Source organism: Camelus ferus, chromosome 34 (assembly GCF_009834535.1).
Source record: "Camelus ferus isolate YT-003-E chromosome 34, BCGSAC_Cfer_1.0, whole genome shotgun sequence".
Lineage (NCBI taxonomy): Eukaryota > Metazoa > Chordata > Mammalia > Artiodactyla > Camelidae > Camelus > Camelus ferus.
In genome coordinates this window covers 15,447,838-15,470,326 of record NC_045729.1, presented here as the reverse complement: position 1 = coordinate 15,470,326, position 22,489 = coordinate 15,447,838, and the positions used below count along the sequence as shown (strand labels likewise).

General features: G+C 38.3%; 2 protein-coding genes across 2 annotated transcripts in view; one reads left to right on the top strand and one right to left on the bottom strand.

The window, feature by feature from the left end:
- Positions 1–22,489, top strand: part of KLRG1 (killer cell lectin like receptor G1) — a 120,735-nt gene that overhangs the window by 88,666 nt on the left and 9,580 nt on the right. The window lies entirely within an intron of this gene.
- Positions 9,293–22,489, bottom strand: part of LOC102516245 (pregnancy zone protein) — a 37,847-nt gene continuing 24,650 nt past the window's right edge. The window contains exons 18-36 of the mRNA XM_014565554.2: positions 20,974–21,121; positions 20,332–20,560; positions 19,691–19,817; positions 18,798–18,919; positions 18,537–18,588; positions 17,486–17,569; positions 16,619–16,795; positions 16,249–16,336; positions 15,452–15,608; positions 15,006–15,080; positions 14,539–14,716; positions 13,861–14,084; positions 12,790–13,005; positions 12,484–12,614; positions 12,033–12,123; positions 11,371–11,439; positions 10,922–11,024; positions 10,080–10,121; positions 9,293–9,457 (exon numbers count right to left, since the gene is read on the bottom strand). Of these exons, the coding sequence (XP_014421040.2) occupies positions 9,441–9,457; positions 10,080–10,121; positions 10,922–11,024; positions 11,371–11,439; positions 12,033–12,123; positions 12,484–12,614; positions 12,790–13,005; positions 13,861–14,084; positions 14,539–14,716; positions 15,006–15,080; positions 15,452–15,608; positions 16,249–16,336; positions 16,619–16,795; positions 17,486–17,569; positions 18,537–18,588; positions 18,798–18,919; positions 19,691–19,817; positions 20,332–20,560; positions 20,974–21,121 (2,330 nt within the window). The 3' untranslated portion in view covers positions 9,293–9,440. The remainder of the gene's footprint in view (positions 9,458–10,079; positions 10,122–10,921; positions 11,025–11,370; positions 11,440–12,032; positions 12,124–12,483; positions 12,615–12,789; positions 13,006–13,860; positions 14,085–14,538; positions 14,717–15,005; positions 15,081–15,451; positions 15,609–16,248; positions 16,337–16,618; positions 16,796–17,485; positions 17,570–18,536; positions 18,589–18,797; positions 18,920–19,690; positions 19,818–20,331; positions 20,561–20,973; positions 21,122–22,489) is intronic.

Below are 22,489 nucleotides of genomic sequence, written 5' to 3'. Positions count from 1 at the left end.
GTGGGAAAAAAAAGACTTCTAAGAATTTAAGGTTATTCCTCTTAAACCATATTTGCTAGACAAACCTTTTCCTTTCCACCTGCATACACAGATTGACTGCCTGATTCTTGTGATAGTAAACTTTTAAAATTATTCGCACAGGTGTTCTTTTTCTGCTTTCTACGTAGTGTTTTAAGGATAAGGATAATCATTTCTTTGAAAGCTTGGTGAAGCTTTTCTGTAAAATATTGTTATGCTAATGTATTTTCTAAGTGAAGGAATACTTTTTATTACTAATTCACTTTCTTTTATGGTCACTGGTTTATTCAGTTTTTCAAAATAATCTAACTTTAATTTTGATCATTTGTAAAATTTTTTTCTTCCAGAGTATTCTCTTTTTCATCTAGGCTTTCAAATTTACCAATTACTTATTTCATTAATCTTTAGAATACTGACTTTTTGTTTTCTTGATTCTGTCATTTTATTGACTTCTATTTTATTAATTTCTGTTCTTCACAGTTTCCCTGTTAACATTCTTTACATTTTTCTTTTTTTCATTTTTTTCTAGCTTTTTTTTCCTAACTCATTTCTTCCATTTAACAATCTTTCTTGATTTTTCAACGTGTGTAGTTAGTTTAGGTTTATAAAATGTACTTCTATGTGTATCAGGTATCTAAACAAATAAACTAGGTATCTTGATATATGTTTTAATTATTGTTCAATTCTAAGTGTTTTATAATGTTCATTGTTATTTTCTTTTAATTTTAAAGCTTTTATGATGGAGAATTTCAAATAGATATAAAATTAGGCTAAATAGTATAATGAATCCAAATATATCCACAATATTATATTAATATAATGAACTACTAGACCCGTAACACCTGGTTCTAATATCATCATCCTGGGTTCACTTTTGCCTTACCTCCATCCTGTCCACCGTCCCATCTACCTTCACCTTTTCACCACTTCGCCTTTCCCATTATCATTTTAAAGCAAAACCCATAAATATTTCAATGTGTATTTCCAAAAGAAAAGGGTTATTTTTAAACAAAAAATGTATCACTATTATACACAAACATTTAGCAAAGTATTTTGATATCATATATATTCAAATATTCAGCCAGTGAAAATTTATAACTACTTATTAAAATGTCATGATGTTTTAAAAAAATGTTGGACTCAAGATCAAAATTAGGTCTATACACTGTGATTGATTGACTGATGATGTCTTTTAAATCTCCCAATTCTATTTATTTATTTGTTTATTGAAGTATAGTCAGTTTGCAATGTTATGTCAATTTCTGGTGTACAGCACAATGCTTCAGTCATACACGAACATACATATATTCGTTTCAGATTCTTAAATCTCCCAAATTCTGTTGGTTCTCTCTCTTCTTTCTGAGACAATTTATTTGTTGGAGAAATTAAACTATTTGTCAATTTTCCACAGTATGAATTTTGCAAAATATTTGCTCATGATTTAATTTAACATGTTCATTGCTTTCTGAACATATATAACCTGCAATATGAGTTAAATTGCTCCCGACTGTACATTTTAAATATTTTTATAGCCAATACCTTCTATCTTAAAGACTGATTCTGTGAAGGTGGGGTCTGAGGTTTCAGTGTCTCATCAAATCTTGCTTCTCAGTGACTACTTAGACTGTGTTTATGACTGTTATCAACCCAACGAAAAACATTATTTCAAAAGTGTAGGGTAAATGAAAGAAAAAATGTCTTAATCTATTATAATCATAAGGTATGTTAAGGAACAGAAGGGTAGTATTTAGTAGGAAAGGCAAAGCAAAGATATAAGGGAGAGACTGAAATAACAAACAGACTCTTGAGGAAGCGACTTGGAGTGAGACTTACGGTCCTGCAGAGGCTGAGGTGTTGATGGAAATCAGGACGAGGAGGAACAGCGTGAGACAGGAGTGAAGTCTGTCCTTCCCCATAGTGAGGGACAAGGCTCAGATGCTGTGTTGTGTCCGACTCCCTGCCCTCAGCCTGGTCCCTGCGATCTCTCCAAGTTACCAGACTTTATGAGGCCACTCCTTGTAAACAAACTCCACCCCGGGGCCTCCAAACAGAGTTGCTAGCTGGGCACGGATCCTCTGAAAGGGCTGTTGCTCTCAGTGATTGCCTCAGTACTCGCAAGGCCAAACCCTGACAGGCTCTGAAGCATTTCCAGAGGATAAAATTTACCTTCTAGTAAGAATGAATTTTCTGTAACTTTGACAGCAAAGATGATGAGGGCCTTTCAACCCACCTCTCTTCAACTCCCTCAGAACTCTTATAAGCAGACAGCAAAGCAAGCTGCATTTGAAGGTCCTGGGACATGTCCCTCTGCCTGTAACTCATTCAATGCAGATTCATTTCTGGGAATGAGTGAGGTATAGTTTTAGGGGGACTTCTTGACAGAGGGTTGAGTAGGAGTCCCTGGGGGACAGGGATTCAGAAGTGCCTGTGCACCACTGAGGCGGCAGGTGTGCCCTACTCCCGGCACTCCTCCCCGCCCTGCTAAAGCTGAAGGCAAGTCCTGCTCACAGCGCCCTCCCCTACATCCCTGTGGCTGCAGATGTGCCCCACTTGCATGGTTCTCCTGCAGTCTTGCTGAAGCGGGGGTTCAGCACAGTCCGCACAGGGGAGCTCTCTTGATCACCTGGCGCTGACGGCCAGAGGGACAGACATTCCTGGGCCCCACAGGTCTGCAACCGTCAGAAAGGCAATTCCAGGCAGGCTGCCACACCCAGGGCACTGCCCGGACAGCAGAATGGAATGTACCCCCAGTGCTTGACAGGCTATAGAGGCACTCGCAGGGGACGTGGGCAGGAAGACATCTTCGCACCCTCCCCGGCCTTGCCGCAACTTGCTGGTACCTCCCAGAAATGAGCTGATACACTAGCCTGAAACCCCAATTCTTGAAACTGTTGCCCAGGTGAACACCCCCAGATCTGCTAGTCTGGAGGTCCACAGGGCCTACAGTTGCAGGCTCACAGGACCAGATATATTTACATGCCTTAAAAGCTACTGCCTGCCTGAAGATCTGGCTTTCAGTCAGCCTGAAACTAGGTGCTGATGGAGATCACTCTTTTTGGAACATTGTCAGGTCTTGAGACACCTTCAACAACTAGGACCTGTCAAGAATAAATCAGGCTACTTAGACAAACACCCAGGTTTGAGAGACAACCCAGAGCTAGGGCAAGGATAAGTGAGAATTTTCACCTCCTCCCCAAGGCCACACCTTCAAGACTGGGAGAGTAGCTGTTTCACTTAATACATAGACTCAAACCCAGAGAGTTAAGCAAAAAGAGGAGACAAAGGAAGATGTTTCAAATGAGAGAATGAAACAAAACTTCGGAAAAAGACTTTAATAAAATGGAGATGAGTGATCTATCTGATAAGGAGTTCAAAGTTAACAGTCAAGAAATGCTCACTGAGCTTGGGAAAGAATGGACGACTATAGTGAGAACTTCCACAGAGAGACAGATAATGTAAGAAAGTTCCAAACCGGAAGTCACAGAGCTAAAGAAAACAATGACTGAACTGAAAATACACTTGAGGGCTTCAGCAGAAGACAAAGTGAAGCAGAAGACACGTCAGCGACCTGAAAGACAGGGCAGTGGAACTCTTCCAAATAGAGCAACAGAAAGAAAAAAGAATTTAAAAAAAGTGAAGATAGTTTAAGAGGCTTATTGGACAACATCAAACAGAATAACATTTACATTGTAGGAGTTTCAGAAGGAGAAGAGACAGAGAAAGAGGCAGAAAATTTATCTGAGAAATAATGGCTGAAAACTTTTGCTAACCTAGGGGAGGAAACAGACATCCCGGTTCAGGAAGCACAGAGAGTTCTGTATAAGATGAACCCAAAGAGATCTATACCGAGACACATTATAATTGAAATATCAAAACTTAAAGAGGGAATCTTAAAACCAGCAAGAGAAAAACAACTTGTAACATACAAGGGAACCCGCATAAGATCCTCTGCTGAGTTTTCAGAGTGGCACGATATCAAAGTTGTGAAGGAAAGAACTTCCAACCAAGAAACTCTATCCAACAAGCCTATCATTTAGAACTGAAGGAGAGAGAAAGGTTTTCCATACAAGCGAAAGCTGAAGGAGTTCATCACCACTAAATTGGCTTTACAAGAAGTGTTAAAGGGAGTTCTTTAAGCTGAAAAGAGAAGATGCTAATAACAAGAAAACACATATAAGTAAAAATCTCACTGGTAAAGACAAATATATAGTAAAGCTATATATTTATAAGTAAACCACTTATAAAACTCTCATGAAGGTTAAAAGACAAAAGAGTAAAATTAACTACAACCACAGTAGACAGTTAACAGTAAGCTAAGGGAAATTCCAACTAAAAATGTAAAACATGATATAAAAACATAAAATGTCAGAGTAGGGAGTAAAAATGTAGAGTTTTTAACGAATGTGTTCAAATTTAAATTGCTGTCACCTTGGAATAGACTGTTAACATATATAGGCTTTTACGTGATAATCTCAAGGTAACCCCAAGGCAACAGCCTATAGCAGATGTACAAAAGATCATGAGAAAGAGATCTAAACATAACACTAAAGAAAGTCTTCAAATCCCAAGGGAGGAGAGCCAGAGAAGAAGAAAGGAACAGAGAAGAACTATAAAAGCAGCAAGAAAACAACTAACAAAAATTTTAAAAGCTTATAAAACTTGCTACAGAATATATTAATGCAAAGCTAAAACTTTGGTTTCTCTTTGTTAAATGGTATATTGGTTTTTAGCAATTAAATTGTGGTCATTTGGGGGAATAACTCTGTGTCTGAGTCTATGTATTAAGTGAAACAGCATCCTCTCCCAGTCGTGAAGGAGTGGTTACTGTAATCAGTTAACTCATTTTCCTATCAAGCAGTTTGCTTCTTGATGCTTGCTGACAGGTTCTGGAAAGGGTTCTACTAGATATTCCAAACTTTGCTATCTCAAAGAGCAGGCTCTTGGATTCAGGTTTCTGAGACGTTATTCCTTAGACAACTTTCAGGCTACATGAGTGGATCAAGACAAGATTTCCACGACCCTTTGTAAAAAATTATTATTTATTTATTATTATTTTATTTATTATTTAACAGAGATATTGGGGGGTCGAACCCAGGACCTTGTGCATGCTAGGCATGTGCTCTGCCACTGAGCTATACCCTCCCCTCTTTCCATGACTCTTTTTACTTGGGAAGCAAATATACTTCATTAAAGAAGAATGCTTGAACTAAGAACAAACAGAACAGGAATTACTAAGATAAAGTGAAAAAAGGAGGGAAATTAAAATGTGGTTGTTTATTTGGAATATGATAGGTATTATTTTAAATGTTGTATTTTTAACACGTAAGGGGGAAAATTCTTCCTCTTTCTTTTTACACTGCATCTAACCCCCAACTTAGTAGATTTTGGTTCTGTAGATGGAGACAAAACATTTTAAAATGATATCTGATTCGTGCTGACTCCCTTAGAATTCAGGAACAGAAACTTTTACTGGATCTCCATACTTTTCATGGCAACATAGTTATTTGCATTAGTTTAATAAGAATCTTTTTTTTTAACCTGGACTTAATTGGACCGATTGATTGTGTAATCAAGGCCTACTTGGAGCAATAATATTTGAAAATAATTCTTATTTAATCAGACACGACAAGCTCTCTGTTGAGAAATATGGGTGAAGTCAACACCTACAAAGCCTTCTCATGAAACTAACATGGTGCCTGACGTATAGGGTCCCAGCCTTGCAAATATAAAGATTGTGTCCTGGCAGGCCAAGGGTCTTGGGAATTTGGAGGACTTCTAGATGAGAGGAATTCAGCCAACTTTGTAGGTACTACAGATGAAATAACAAGTTCTAGAGGTTCTTAAAAGTCTAAACCAGGTTCCATATGAAAGTTTCTTGACTGAAGTTAATTATGTGGCCTTAGTAGTTGCTAAACACTAAAGGCTCAAGATTTGCAGATGAAGCCATACAGGCCTGCCTGCATGGCTAATTAACCCTCTTGTTAACCTATGAAAAAACTGGTACAAACTTGATAAGACAAGCACGCCCCGTTTTGAAAGTCAAGAATAAATCTTTGAAGAGGGGAGACTGTCCGAAAAATTATCAGAAATGCAGAAATAAGGTAAAAATGAGGATTAGCACATTCTTTCAATGCGACTTAGAAGCAAGGGCCATGTAAGGAACACCTAGCAGAATATACTTAGTTCATCACATTGTTTAATACAGATTAAAGGTTCCAGGCTTAGTGTAAGTTACTTGCTAATTTTCGTCAGGTACACATGCAAAGAATTTCTGTTCAGTGGAACAGATAACCCCAAAGATTTTAAGGTATGTTCTGTTACTCTGTTTTATACCTAACCCATCATTCTTATCCTAACAGTTTTTGTTAAATTGTCTGTGAAGTATGATCTCTTGAGTACTCTGTGAACTAGTTATAACATCTGACTGGTTACTTCATTAATTACTAGTTTAAATAAAATGTTTGACTCATGTTCTTTTTATATTTGCCTGAGATTATAAATTTTCCTTATATATACATATAAATATATATTTTCTTTTTGAAAATTATACTTTGACAGATAGTTTGTCAAAATAAGAAGCTACCAAAGTTAATAACATCCATCTTTTGAGTCCCAGTTTGAATTATAAAATATTTTATAGAAAAGGTGCTATTTTATTTTACACAATTTGAAAAAGGCGTTCCCTTTTACTTTCAATCTTTTTAAAATGCTTGATCACAAGAAGCAGTTTAATTTTATATTCTGCCACTTGGTTCCCGTGGAAAGGGAATTTGGGGGGCAAGTGTACTGATGATAAAAGTCTTTTGTGTGGTTTATATATTAACAGACTTTGAGTCATCAAGGATCACTTACTGGGCATGATAAGTTTTGTTGTCAGATTAAGTACATGTTACATTTTGGGAGAGTTTTTTTCTCAGGAAAAATTTTGTTGAACAGTAACTTGAATTCTTACAGACTCTTTTGTCTTTAGTGCTTTGGGTATTCTTTATTTTAACATAATATCATTAATTCTGATTCCTAAATTTTGTAACAAAAGTGCCTAGGAATATTGAGTGAAAAACATGAGGATATTTCTCACATTATTGCTATTTAAAGAAAGTGACTTTATATTTTTAAAGTTACAACTCAATATCAAAAAACAAGATGACTGAAAAATGGGCAGAGGTCCTGAATAGACATTTCTCCAAAGAAGACATACAAATGGCCAACAGACACATGAGAAGACTTCACTAATCATCAGAGAAATGCAGATCAAAACCACATTGAGATATCACCTCACACCTGTCAGAATGGCTAGCTTCAAAAAGACAAGGAGTAAATGTTGGTGGGGATGTGGAGAAAATGCAACCCCAGGACACTGTGGGTGGGTGTTGTTACAGCCATTATGGAGAACAGTTTGGGGGTTCCTCAAAAAAATAAAAAATAGAACTAGCATGCGATCCAGCAATTCTACTTCTGCAGATTTATCCGAAGTAAACAAAAACACCCATTTGAAAAGAGTCTGCATCCCAGTGTTCATCACAACATTATTTACAATAGCCACCATATGGAAGCAACCCAAGTGCCCTACCTACCTATGCAAATATGCTCACTCAGCACTGGTCCCTTCAGTCACACCGTTTTTTTATTGAGTGTCTCCTATATTCCCAGCACAGTGTTGGGTGAACAGACTGCAGTCATGATTAAGATACAGGTTTGGCTTTCAAAGAGGTCTAAATCAATAAATGAGGGGAAAGTAAGTAATTTTTTAAAGTGTGGGATTTTTTAAGTTGAAAGAGGGGTACATATCCTAAACCGTTGGCAACGTAAAGCGGAGAGCCCAGTTTTGCACCAGTGGGCTGTGTATCAGAAATCAGAAAAATCAGAAAAACTTGCTTTCTTCTTCCCACCATTGCTTAGAAGACAGACTATCTATTATGTAACTCTGAAATAATTCTTCCTTAAAATTTTTCAGTGGTTTCTATCAACAAATGAGACATATTGTTCTAGTCTTTAATCATCATGTAATTTTATTTTTGCCCATATCTTTTAATTTGTTTCTGTTATACATTGTATAATTCTTTCAACATATCTTACTATATGTGTCCATGAAATTAATCTTTACTTTTCATTTTGTTATTCAGCCCAAATTCAGAAATTAAGTCAGAATTAGAATTCACATCATGTGAAATGAATAAGTGAAGATAAAATGTGTCTGAATAGGGAAGGCTAAAAATTGTAAAAAGTTGACATTCATCATCATTATAAATTAATTCATATTCAATGAAATTCCAAACAATACCCAATATGACTATGGGGATAATCCCCTTTATAAAATGATTTCAAAGTTCTACCTGGAATAAATAATAAGCTTAGTATTGCAAAGAAAAGGTGACAACAGAGGAATGAGGACAGTCTGGCCAGAGTAGTTATAAAAACATTTTATTAAGCCACAATAATTCAAAAATTTTAGTGCATGTGAAGGAATAGACTAGCTAATCAACAAAATAGAATAAATCACTCAGAAGCAAGCCCTAAAATGTATGGTAATTTAATTTGTGATAAAGGAGGCAGTTTTTATTAGCAGGGAAATACAGAATTGATAGAATTGGTCAATAAGTGATAATGGGACTGTTAGAAAGTGATATGAGGGAAAAAAGTCAATTTAGATGCTCTCTCAGTCACCACCCAACCGACAACAAAATAATTTGAGATGGAATTAACTGTAAAAATGTGAACCAGGACTTTTGCTTCCATGCATGGAGGATTTCATAACCAGAAAGATGTCTCTAATGCTATCCCTTTGTAAGCCACCCCTCCCCCCTTGCCCTAGCATCCATTACCCCTGGAAACCACTCATTTATTTTCCAATTCTATGATTCCATCATTCCATTCCATGTTGACTATACAAGGAATCATATAGTATGACCTTCTGAAATTGTCTTTCTTTTCACTCAATGTAACATTTTTGAGATCCATCCAAGTTGTTGCTTGTATCAGTAGTTAGTCCTTCTTTATTACTGAGTAGTATTCCATGGTATGGATGTACCACAGTTAGATTTAATCTTTCATCTATTGATGGACATTTAGGCTGTTTCCAGTATTTGGAAATACTGTTTTCTTTTCCCTATCTTCCTGTGGTTACTACGTTTTTTGGAATTTCATTTTGATTCATCTATAGTTTTTTGAAGGTACCTCTTTGTATACTTTTTCAGTGTTTTTAGAAACACTGTGGAAAATAGCTAGATATTTTAGAAGAGAGTTATAACACTGATAAAGAACAAAAGAAAAGAGAGACTTGTAAATGTCATAAATTTATTCAACATATAAATTTCATGTACTTCCAATTCCTGTCCCTTCTTTCCCCCACTGTCTTCTCTCTTGATAAGTCTGTTCTTTGTTTCTGGAGAAGTTCATCTGATGAGGTCCATGAGTTTCCATTTTCAAGCATTTCCATGTTCTAAACAGTAGAAGAAAAGGTAGAAACAGTAGGGAAATTTTGTGATCTAATAAAGGAATATTTTTTCATATTTTAATTATAAATATTTGAACTAAATAAATTTTAATTCTTTTAATGCTAAGGTTATTCCAGTTTTTTCATGCTTTACAGTGGAGAGCACAAGGTCTTACAGCAAGTGCTGTATTGTTGAAGATGAACCCTGTCAACAGCCTAAAGGAAGGTCTTGTAGATCATGTCTCTTATGCCGTCTTATATAGATAATTTACAGTGAAAAATTTCCTGACCTTAACTAGTATAAGTTTAGACACATCCTAGAAAGGTCATGAGTGGTAGATATATCACCACTGAGTATAGACTTGTACACTGAATATTAGGTGATTTAGCTTTTATATGTGGCAAATTCCTGGATTCATCTTCAAACAGGTCACCCTAGACACCAAGTAATTATACTTGTGTTTTTTTTCTGCTGAGAAATTCTATAATACATTTGAGGTTGTTCAATATAATTTACCCGGGAGTTTTACAGTATGGTAAGGGATGCTCAAGAAGCAGCTTTATGCCAACAACAAATGTTTATTTATTTTCTTCATGTTGGCATTTGATTTTACTGTTTATACTTTACCAGAACTGCAGGGGACACTGTACTCTTCAACAGTGAATTCCTCTGAAACACAAAAATGATGAGACAGAGTGAAGCCATTCAGTAATAGGCACATGAGTAGTGAATTGTACATAAACTGGGTGAGCTACCAAAGAAAGCATAAAGCACAGTTATGGAGTCAATAAAAAAGGTTGCAGGATGGGGGGGAGGAGAGAAAATTGGGCTTGAAAACACTGTTGAGAGGTAGATTTCACAAATAGATAACTGTCTTTCCATAGGACACGGTATAGCCCTTTTTCACATCTATATTTTTCTTATCAGAGTTGTACCTTCCTCTCTGATCCTTTTATTTTCTAAGAAAGAGTAAAGTTTGAACACTACTTGCATGCTAAGATGCTGGTAAGTTTCTAGTTCCAAGTTATGAGCAAATGGAAGAATTTTCTGATATGTGACAAAGTTGCCCCAAATCTGTGAGACTAATCAAAGCACAAGTTAAAAATAGATTAAATCTGGGGACTTGTATCACACATCAGTACCAAGAGGTGTTTATTTATTTATTTTTGTTTAGTTGTTTCTGCTCTTCTTATCTTTCTGGAATAATTCAGTCCAGAACTAACAACTTCACAGAGGAATTAGAAAGAATTGATACTCTGTTGCTTTATGATCAATTTATAAGAGTGACTCTAAGACTTGTTTAGGGGCACATGACATATTAATATTAGGAATATGATTGTCCTGTGAAACCATAAATCCACTCTTTCTTTGAATGAAAGATTGTGGAGTTTTCTTGCAGTTCAGGTGACCCTATGCTAGGTTAGTCATCTTTTTCTTTTCAAGGCTCAGCATGTCTGAATCCCACTCACCTGTCTCATAATAATCATAGGCCTTCACAGTAGCTGGTTTTAAATTCTTTACTTGGATGTCTTGTTCCACTAAGAAGGAGAAACTCAAGGTTTGATTCGTTAGCTGGAGAGACAGGACAATTGAATTGGAATCAAAGATTCATTTAATTACTAGTTACTCTTTTCTGAAGGTATTATCAAGCCCTGTACTTAGGCTGTCCTCTGTACTGAAACCTATGGAAAGAATGAGACATTTTAAGTCTTGCAGAACACACTCAGTGCCAGTAAAAGAGGCAATTCTATGGACAGTCAAATGCAGTAATCTGAGCCTTGGTGAGCTGGCCAAGCTTCACTTCCCCTGTAGCTTTTCTTTTCCCCTCATACGTTGTGCATATGAAATACGTTAATCAGAATCCGGATTGGTTGTTGGAGTGTCTAGAGGCTCTCCCAGACCTAGCAGAGAAGCTCACCTCTTCAAAGTAAATCAGGACATGGTTGGTGCTCACTTCAGTCCTTTGAATCTGAGGCTTTTCTTGGAGCTGTTGACCAAGAAGACAAACCGAAGGTATGGGATGAGGAAATTTGGGGCTGAAGCAGTTTTCAGGTATTTATGTTCTAAATGGCTTCTGAGAAACATCAAAACCACTGATTTTCATGATTTTGAGAATGATAGTAATAATGATTAAAAAACAATAGAAGTAGTATTTATTAAACCTTCTCTTTCTACCTATATAATATATATATATTCACTATATATATATAGAGAGAGAGAGAGGGAGAGAGAGTGTGAGAGAGAGAGAATTATCGTCCAACTATATATAAAAAAAGGGAGAATATTTGTATATACATACTTATGGTCTCCCTTTTTCTTCTTCTATATAGTTGGAAGATAATTCAATGCACTCCACATCCCTCGAAGTCATAGGGCCTGCTGGAACATTATTAATCATGTTTATGATTTATATCTTATACTTGAGACCACATGACAGAACTAGGATGCCCACCATTAAAATGATGGAAACACGCACTGGGGAAACAACCTCTTGGAGATCTGAGTCAATAGAGCCAAATTGACAAACAGAAATGCCAGCGTTTATCGTGACTTCGCTCTTGTAAGGGATGTGGGGCTTACCTTTTTCACTGATAACTTCACTGGTATGAAGCCTGACACCATCTTCACGTCCACAATGGCCATGTTGGAGCTGGGTCGTTCCCCAGTATAACTATGAAGCCAAGGGACGGGGACAAGGCAGTCAAATAAAATCCTTTGGAATTCATTCAAGACCGAACTCTCTCTTCCATTTCTAGTGTTCCCTAGCCCTCCCTACTACTCAGCTTCTCTGTTTGCCTCTGCTATACTTGTTTGGAAAGCTCATCATTATAAACTCATGCTCTGCAGGTATGACAACGTCAAATTCTTAATGTTAGGGCTTTTTAGTAAAAGTGAAGAAATTTTTCTTTTTAGTAAATATTGCAAGAATGTCTTATTCATTATGCATGACCTTGGACCATGGAGTTGCCCTGCACAAGAAAATCAATTTCACCATATTCTACAAAAGGTCTGGTAGTGATTTAGGATTTACCTAATGTTGATGTGAATCTGGACTTTTCTGTGAGCTTTGACTCCATCACAGTCCTTGGGGAGAGTATCAACTTGCAGGGTAAAGGGAGCTTTTCCTTCTTTCTTGGGCAGGATGTTATATCTCAACGATGTCTAAAACAAATTGAAAAAAAACCTTAAACCTTTATCTTTGCACTCAAATAGTCTATCTCCTCTAGGTGATTCATACCTCCCCTTAGCACACATTTCTTTTTCTATTTTGAAATTCAAATCTAATTCTTGGGACTTTCTCCCATTTGTAGTATCCCCCAAACCGTGGCAGTCTCACCTGCAGGTAGACACATCCTGACCCCAACACTGTTGTGTTGTAGTCCCCTGGAATCTTTGGCAACCTGATCTCCTGCAGCAGTAGGCGATTGGCTTCATCTACTTGAAATTCTTTAGAGGAGTCTGAAGACTTGACAGTGACTGTAGCCGCTTTCTCCCTTTTAGTGAAAGTTGCTGCTCCATATTTGGAGAGGGCTTGGAGCGCTACCACCGTATCCTGAAAAAAGATGTGTGCAGAAATTACAGGAGAGGAAGGTAAACAAAGTCAAACTGGATATAAACCACGTCAACACCGCTCTCTCTCAGAGTTATTTAGTCATAAACACAGTTCATTAATTGAATTTCCAGTCAATCCAGACCTGGTTATTAATCATGAACTATTCTAAGTACTCTGGGGGCAAATGAAGAAGTTTCCCGTTCAAGTAGTTTACAATGTACATATAGCAATAAGACTCAAAAATTTTAAACCAGAGGATATTTCAATAATTTATAAATTTATGTGACAATATTTGTTGGAAAAATTCAGAGAAGGGAGAAGAAATTGGAGCTAGCATAGGAAGAGAAGACTGAAGAAGGTGAGGAACAGGATTATCTCTAAATTTTAAACGAGAAAAGTTTATGGAGACAGAAGACAGGCATCAGGGAGCACCAGGGTGGGAAATATTACATGTGAAGACATGCAAAACAGTCAGCAAATTCCAGAAAAAGTGAAGGGATCAGCCTAATTAGATAGCAGTATTCATGTTTACTGGGGGAGGAAATATTTTGGGCAGAATATGAGATAATTTTAGTCTTTGGATGAAGAAAAATTTACTTTATCAGGAAAGTAATGATTGCTTTAGTGAGGCTGACCTAGTTTACAGTTGAGGATCCACTAAGGAGAGAAAATCTGAGACTGTCCAGAGGACACAGAAATTATCCATATAGAAAATAATGAGGCTGGAACCTTTCTGGTGGTGGAGAAATAAAGTGTAAATTAGAAGCACTATTCAACTATTCAACTTCTAGAAGATGGTTGTGTCTACATACATATTAATATATTTAATTTTCTCCCTGGAGTCTCTTCACAGACCTGAGTGGAAGAGAAGCCCCCGTTGGGGTTTTGTTGCTTGGTGATCCATTTTACAATACGTGTAGCCACAGACAGATCTGCTGAAGATGGGGCAGGCTGGGCAGTGAGATAGGCAAGAAGCAAGTAAGATGTCATCTCCACTTCAACAGAAGGAGCCCGGGGTTGATAATAGGGTGCATGAACTTCTTGAGGTTTCCCAGGACGTTGCCAGTGGATTGAGTCCCCTTTGAAATAGAAAAGGATCCAATCTTAAGCTTAGAGAGCGGTTTCAAAACCTGATTAGTGAATGATCATTGTAATTAGAGCTCCCCTAGTCAATGGACATAACACGAAATGAAAGTATTAAGTAATCACCAATCAGGCAAATCTTTGCCAAGAAAGTAAATTAGGGTTCCAGCCAATCACACTGTGTTTTGTGCCTTTGTGTCTATTACATATTTGTGTGATATTAGAAGCTGGGCTGTTGAGAGTCTGTAATGTGTGAAATGATAAAACGATTCATGTTACCTAGAGAATTTAAGGGTTATATCAATAATAATTCATCATCTTCTTATCACAAAATAATGGATACAGTATAATATAAGCATGATGGGTGATAGGTGTGAATTCATCAGGTCCTCTCTCTTCTTTTGGTCACTGGAGATTTTGGGAAGTCAGTTTTGCTGTAGGAGCTCTTACCTTCTTCTACAGCCTCTTTGCTTAGGGATTCAAGCAGCTCACGCCGCTTGGTCTGGTTTCCTGCTAGGGCGAAGGCATAGGCCAATAATGCCTTGGTATAGACAAGACTTCCTTGGGCCTCTGAGGTGGATTTCCAGGCCTCTTCCAGGCAGAACAGAGCATTGCGGACAACTTGATGCTATAAAGAAGATGAAGAGAGACCTGAAGGTTGCAGAACCAGGCTAATGAACTGTCCCCAGGCTAACCCCAGGTGAAACGCCCCCATGTGCCTATGTGGCATCACAGTTCTGACCAGAGAATCATCTCCTTTGCAGCTTCCCAAAGGATCTATAGTCCCTCATGGTCCAGTGAAATATACTAACATTAAATAACATGTAAATCACAACTCATTTTCCTCAGAGAGTCAGTTCCCTGAGTTTCATTCCTTACATTAGTGAAGGAGGGACAGCAAAGGTGTTAGTACATACGGTGACAGGCAGTGGCATCTCCAGCAGAGCAATGGTGATGTAGGCAGAGAGTGTCACCTCGTCATCTACGCCGCCCTGTAAGGGTCAGATGCAGAGATACACAGTCCACCGTTCATTAGCTAGCGTCAGCTACCTCTCTTTTCCTCTTGAGCATCTTCATTAAAAAGCATCTTTTCTTGTGCAACAATATTGATTTTCCCCCTTCCTCCTTCACCGTAAAACTCTTAAATCTGTCCCAAATCATTTCCCCTCACTCTCAGTAACGTATTGAAATTTTGGAGACACACTATTTTCTTTCAATAAAAAACAACTAATTTATGACTAGTTTTCAGAAGCTTTAGAGTATCCTGTCCTTCCTCAAGGCCATGTCACCAGGACTTGAGGAACCAGTCAGAGCATCACTGCTCCTACATATCACTTGTTCAGAACAAAAGTGAAGGCATCACCTTAATAGCATTGTTTAGCAGGGATCCGGAGCGTTGGAAACACCCATTTTCCTTTTGTTTCCGTGACAGCCAGTTGAGGGAATCCATGATGTGTGAGGGCTCCACAAAAATGTATGACCGGGCTTGAGCAAAGGACTTGAGCACAAATGCGGTGAGCCTGTCCAGCAAAGAAGACACTGAGACATGAGGACCATCTCACTTTCAAAGCATGCCAAGTGCAGTCGCCTCCAGGTATCTTTACAATTCCATGCGGGAGATTGTTGGAGGGGATTCGTGGGGAAATGATACTTGAATACTGAATATGCTCTTGTTGGTACAGCAAACTTCTGAATCTATTTTTTAAAATATCTCAACTTCGTGGGTTTCTTCACAGCTGATACTTTTCACTTTTTTCTCATAAAATATTCGGTGGAGACTCCAAGCCTGCCCACCATCAAAATTGCCATTTTCTGAATGATTTTGACTACATCACAGTCTCCTCCTGTCCCTCTCCTCTTCTCCTTCCCTTTTTTGCGCAGTGTAGAAGCTTTTCCCCCCTATCATTTCACATTGTGACCCTTTCTGACTTTATTTCTGTTTGAGGACGTCCTTATTGTACTATCTTCTATACTATTAGAACAGGGGAGCTCAAGGTGACAAAATGGTGAGATCTCCCACGAGTGATGATACATACATATATGGGTTTTTAAAGAATAACAAGTTTCTGTGAAAGAACTCCAGGTGACAGAGAAAAGCGAATTTCCAGAAATCTGGCATACCATGGATCTACAGAGAACAGAAGGAAATAATTATCTTACCAAGTGTTTCCCTGACTTCTACCATCATGATCCCCGAAGGTGCTGTATGAGCCATCACTGTGTTTATAATTCAATTGTCTTTGGTAACCTGAAGAGGAAGTTTTCATAGATTTATGAAATAGCAGAGACAGTGGAGAATTAGGCAGGCTTTTCTTCAAAGCTTGCTGGAGAATCATAGGGAGACCACTATTTTACTACTACGCTATCTCCAAGACTCGATGACGCCACTGACACTTCTGGTTGCACAGCGAGACGTCTGGCTGGACATCACAGCAAGAATAATTATTAAATCTAAATCGAAAGGTTTGAGTTCACTGGTGGAGACAGCAAGGGACTCAATGAACGTTCTCCTTTTGGGGCAGCCTCTCACCGCTGATGAGGTGGCTGATGGCTTTGGACTTGATCGTCTCTGTCAGCTGCCGTGTCTCATTCAGATAGTTCAGAACATAGATGTTCGGGACAAAAAGGACCATGTTCTGTTCACCGCAGCCATAGGGCATCTGGACAAGATTCTGAAGATTTTGCATTGCAGAGCCTAGTATATCACCTGGGGAATGAAAGATTGAAAAAAGCCAGAGGCACTCAGTGCTGATTTATGTTGGGACAGGAAGATAGATTACTAGCTAAGGGAGAGGTCAAATCATATATAAAAGGGAGGACAAGAAAGCATAAGAGGTGAAGAAAAACAAGAAATAGAAAGGAAAGAGAGGGGAAGTGGGTACAGCTTAGTGGTAGAGCACATGCTTGGCATGCATGAGGTCTTGAGTTCAATCCCCCATGCCTCTGTTAAAAAGAAAAAGAATTTTGAAAAAAGGAAAGAGAAATGGAAAACAATAAAGTAGATGGTTCAAGGATAGAAAAAAACAGGAAAAAACTGAATGGCTGGATACTTCTTTCTGATGAGCCACAAATCTGGTAAAGTACACACACACATACACACGCACACACACAACAATTTTCAAATCTATTAGGAAGCACCCTGACTTAGTCACTCTCTTGAAGATGAGGGTACAGACAGATGACCCTTCTTACTTTTCAGAGTATATCAAGGTGTAATATGTAGCATCACATCTACTCAGTCCCTTTTCTGACTAATAACACAATGCAGTCCTTAGCTTGGTGCTCGTTCTCTCAGGCCAGTGTCTAGACTCAGGGACTCTTTAATGAGGGATGGTGCGGCCTTGGGCACTAGAATTATGGGGCTGGACAGCTGCTGCTTCTGGGCTGGGAGACTCACCCAAAACAGAATATGTCGCTCTGGCAGATCCTTCAACCACATTTGAAGGAAGTTTTAATGAGAAGTTTTTAGGCACTGCAGATTCTAATGAAGGAAGACAAATAGATATAAGGGAGGGAAAAACGAGAGAAATGGCCTATTTTTGTTTGCATTCTTTCCTCTATATGATCAAGATCCAATGTCTCATTTCTCTTGGTCATTGTCTAATTTCTTTGTTGCAATCCAAGTTTCTCCTAAAGCCACAACTCCTCTCCCAGTGAGGTTCACATTACTCATATATATTTGTGGTAAATTTCTATAGATTTCCTTATAAGCATATACCTTGTGTTATATTTATTTATACTTGTTCATGTTAATTTCTACTATTGCTAGTGGTTTCAAAAAGTCGTAGTCATTTCATAAATATGCATTAAGTGTGTGCTATGTACCAGATTCTGTTTTAAGCACAATGATACTTTCTGACTATATTTCTGTTTGGGGAGGTCCTTATTTTCAAACAATATTTCAGTCATATAGGATCATACATATATTCATTTTCACATTCTCTTTCACCAGAAGTTACTATGAGATACTGAATATAGTCCCCTGTGCTATATAGTATAAACTTGTTTATCTGTTTTTTTTATTTTTAGTTAGTATCTGCAGATCTTGAACTCCCAATTTATCCCTTCCCACAGCCTTTCCCCCCTTGAAGTTCTTCTTAAGATGACTTGTTTAAATAAAAACATGAGTACAGATGAACTATTGCCTGAATAACCTATAGCATTGTGACACACAGATATTTTAATAGTTTGAAAACTGTGTAGGAAGAAGTTCAAGAAACACAGGTATCTTGGAAAGAATCCTGTCCTGTAATCATCGGCTTTACCTCTCATTATTAACTGAGAGCTTTTTGGTTAAGATTCTTAACTTCTCTATGCCTTCATTAGGAAAAGATTGTTTCTGTTTCTTTTTTTTCCCCCAGAGGAAACATGCCCAAAAGGGCATTTCACAACTGTATACTTTGGCAAGTGGCTTAACATGAGAATTTTACCTGTTTTTTGACACTTACCTGATGCACAGAGAATTGTGTTGAAAGTTTCCTCCCTTTCTATTCCTTCCGGCTTTGTATTGAAAGAAAAAAAAAGTAAAAAGGTAAAGTGATGCTGAATGCATAGGAGAAAAGTCAATTTAAAATAGAGGAGAAAAATGTCAGTGAAAACTTGAGTGGTGAACATATTCATATTCTTCGGAATGAAATGTCACATACATATTAAATAATGCTGTTTACATAATAAGGTCTCTGAGACTTGGAGAAAGCAGACCGTCATACCTCGACTAATAAGGGTTTGACTACGGTGTCCTTCTGTCCAAGCGCCGGGACGTGGGGCACCTCATTGCCACACAATTCCTGAGACTGCAGGGCTTCTGCAGTGACTGTGAAATTCACCTTTCCTGGGGAATAAGATTCTCAAGCAGTTAAACAGTGATTCTGTTGCAGCAAAGTGTGTTACAGCTCAGTGTTAAAAGCTCAGTGTTATAGCTCAATTGTGGCAGCAACCTGGATCCGGGCAAGAGACCAAGCAGCTCTTGGAGGGTTGGAGAACTCAGGTTTATTACGCCGGCGGGCCCAGAGGAGTTAACACTCCAAGCTCTGGACCCTTGTCTGTAGGTTTACACAGGCTTTTATAGGCTACCAGCCTAGACTTTGCAACATTTTGTAACATCATATGCAAATAAGGACTAACAAAGGTGACTAATTAGGAACAAGCTTTGTAGAAATGGACCAATCAGGACTGAGAGAAATGGACCAATCAGGACTGAGAGAAATGGACCAATCAGGAGTGAGCTCCATGCAAATGGAGCACTACAAATGGACCAGTCAGGAGTTAGCTCAGGGAACCAATAGACTCTTAGGGGTAAGTTCTGCTTTCCTAGAAGTAGTTTCAGAGTTTAAAAAGTGAAATAATGCCACTGGGCCAGGGAACTGAATGGTGCTGGCAGGAGGGTAGTGGCCCTGCCTGGGGGTCCTGCTGTCTTTTTCATGGGGCTTCCCACCTCAATTCTATATTGAATACCTTCTTCTTTTTAGCTTCCTATATATAAAATGGTTTTCTTTCAATTGATTATTGATAAAGGAGAAGAAAAAACATGCATCTGGGTCAGAGTGGAAAGCAGACTATTCCAACATAAGAAGCAGGGCTTGTGAACGTCTTTACCACTCACCCAGCAACTTTGGGGTCACAGCCCAGGATACAGTTTTCTGCCTGTTTCCACAGATACAGTGAGATTCATCATTCTTCTCTGCTGGGATGGCCTCGAAGGCAGAAGAGACCTCCAGCTGCACGCTGACCTGTCCCCCATTCCCACCCATGAGTTTGAGAAAGAACACAGGCAAAAGGTCAGTTACAGGGGGAAGCAACTTACAGGGAGAATGCATACTCATTGAGAGGCTTTGAGGAATTGTTCAAACAAGGTAAATCCTGTCAAATATTTTGTAGTTTAGATGTTTGCCATAAGGACATTGAAAAACGGAAGGGAATTAGGATAAATACCCAGGATTTAGGCTTGTGTCAACACAAAGAAGAGATGTTTTCTTTAGTTAGAGTGAAAAACTAATCAGGTGGAAATAATATCTGAATTTAGGAATCCACAAATAATATAGAATCCCAAATGAATATTGACCTTACTACCTCGGACCTGTTGGATAGCTTCGTTCTTAGTTCCTAGTACTCATTCCCTTTCAAACTTAGGCAGCATCATACTCAATTTTGATTTACTAGGAGGTTACCTGGGAGACCCAGGTAATGAATGGTGATCGTGTTTCCTCCTTCTACTTTCCCTTATGTCCAGAGAAGGGTCCTTACCCGAATGCTACTGGACAGGTAGTTGAACACAGTGGCTTTGAGCGTGAAGGCTTCTCCTCGAACCACAGAGTAGGGGAGAGTGAGTTCCACGAAGAAGGGCTGGAAGACTTGAAGAGAGGTGACGGGGGAGAGGCCGAGCCCTGCTGTTTCAGACAAGCAGAAGGCACTGGCTTTCCACTCTGTGATGGTGTCAGGGACCTTCACTGCCAACTCACTTCTACCTGATACACTAGTGAGGGAAAAAAGAGGGTGAGAATCCCTTTTTGAGCATGGACAACTGGTGATCCCTGGGTGTGACCACTTAGGAACTGAGTGTGATAAATGCTAAACTTCATCTAAGGTTTGGTGCACCTAGTGAGGCTTCTGAAAGTTGTTTTTTTCTTTTTAGAGTCTAGGGTAGCTTTCTACTTTCTGTTATTTCAGGTATCTCAGGACCAAATTAGACTAAACAGAACAAGACAAAACAGAACAAGACAAAACCTTGCATTGTTTAGCAATCAGATAAATGAACTATGAATCTAAATATCTACCACTAAAGAGTGGAGCAGAACGGAAAGGATGAGGAACCAGTGACCACACTAGAATCACAGGGGAGGATTCAGATCCTTTTCTGAACTCAATTCCAGGCAACACACAACTTACTTGAGCTTCACCAAGTCCCAGATCCAAGTCTCAGGGAAATACTTCCGGACTGTCTCTTTCACTTCTGCAGCTGGAGAGCCGTCTCTCGCTGCCGTTGAATAAGCTATTCCTTCAGCTCCACGTGCTAGTGGAGCACTTAGAGGACCTGCTGTGGAGACACAACACACAGAACCCAGTGTCAGCCTCAGTTTTATCATTAATTTGTTAGTGCTTCCTTATTTATCAAGTAGAATAAGGTCATATGCTCAGGGAATGTTTACTCTTAGAATAGTTCAACCTACCAGCTTGTTACTTTGTTCACTTATCTCTTTGTCCTATTGGAAGGCTAATCCTCTTGCTTCATCAAATAGTCTAGAGGTAATATAATTTTCTCTAGAAATGAAGACAAATGTAAGTCTCCCTAAACTGATTATTCAACTGGTGAAGGGAAGGACAAAGATTAGTTTAAAACACCAAATACTGCTTGTACACCGATGGCATGATCACGTGTTCTCCACGTGCAGTGAAAATCAAACAAGAGGAATGGATCGTAGCTACAGCTAGAGGATTTGAGGATTTTTTTTTTTTTTTAACAGTTAATGAGATATAGAGACGCAAACAATAATATATAGTAAAGCATGTGTTATAGACAGCAGAGACTCAATAAAGGACCGAAAATAAAGTTTAGATTGACCAGAAAAGACTTTACCAAAGTGGAACGTAAAAGATGGCCATGGAAAGAGAAACAGAGGAGAATGAAGAAGGCATTCGAAGGAAACAGCTGCACACGTGTTGCACAGAGGTCGGAACAGATGCTCCAAAGGGATAATGAGAAACTTGCTCCTCAGGAGAAGAATGTCTATGTTGAGGGTGTGTTTAGCATAGCTGAGTAAGTAGTAGGTGTGACTGTATGATAAAACACCATGAAGGTTAGGAAAAATAAATTAGATCTGTTAAGGAGGCAGGAGTTAGGTTGATTAAAAAAAAATGACCCTCCAGAGATCAGAAGCTAGATAAGATAGTATGTATAAATATATAAGTATAATATATATAAAATGATAGAGTTAAACATGCTCTTTTAAAGCCTTACATATAGTGACTATTTGAATTCCAGAAGTAGTGACTATGTATGAGAAATAAATGGCATAATAAAAGCAATGTGTAAGGGTGATACACCTTTCACAGGACACAGGCTAGACTGAAGTGGAGAAAGAGGGTAGGCAAGGCAGCTAAATTGGGATGGTTTTTTAGTAATTGGGTTATGAAATAATGGAAATGGGGGTCTCAGGACTAAGGTGATGTAACTGAGAATGAAAACGAAAGAATAGATGGGTGACAAATAACCAAATGCAAAATTTGTATAGATCATTACAGAATATTTGGATTAAGAATGTAATGATGGTACTCTCTTTTCAGATTTTCTGGGTCATTCCATCGACATGTGTTCTCTTAGGATTGGAAGGAAAATGTATGCTTGGTATTAAGAGGGATATGAAAATAAAGTAATAACAATGCTTTTTAGTTTTTTAAAAAGAAA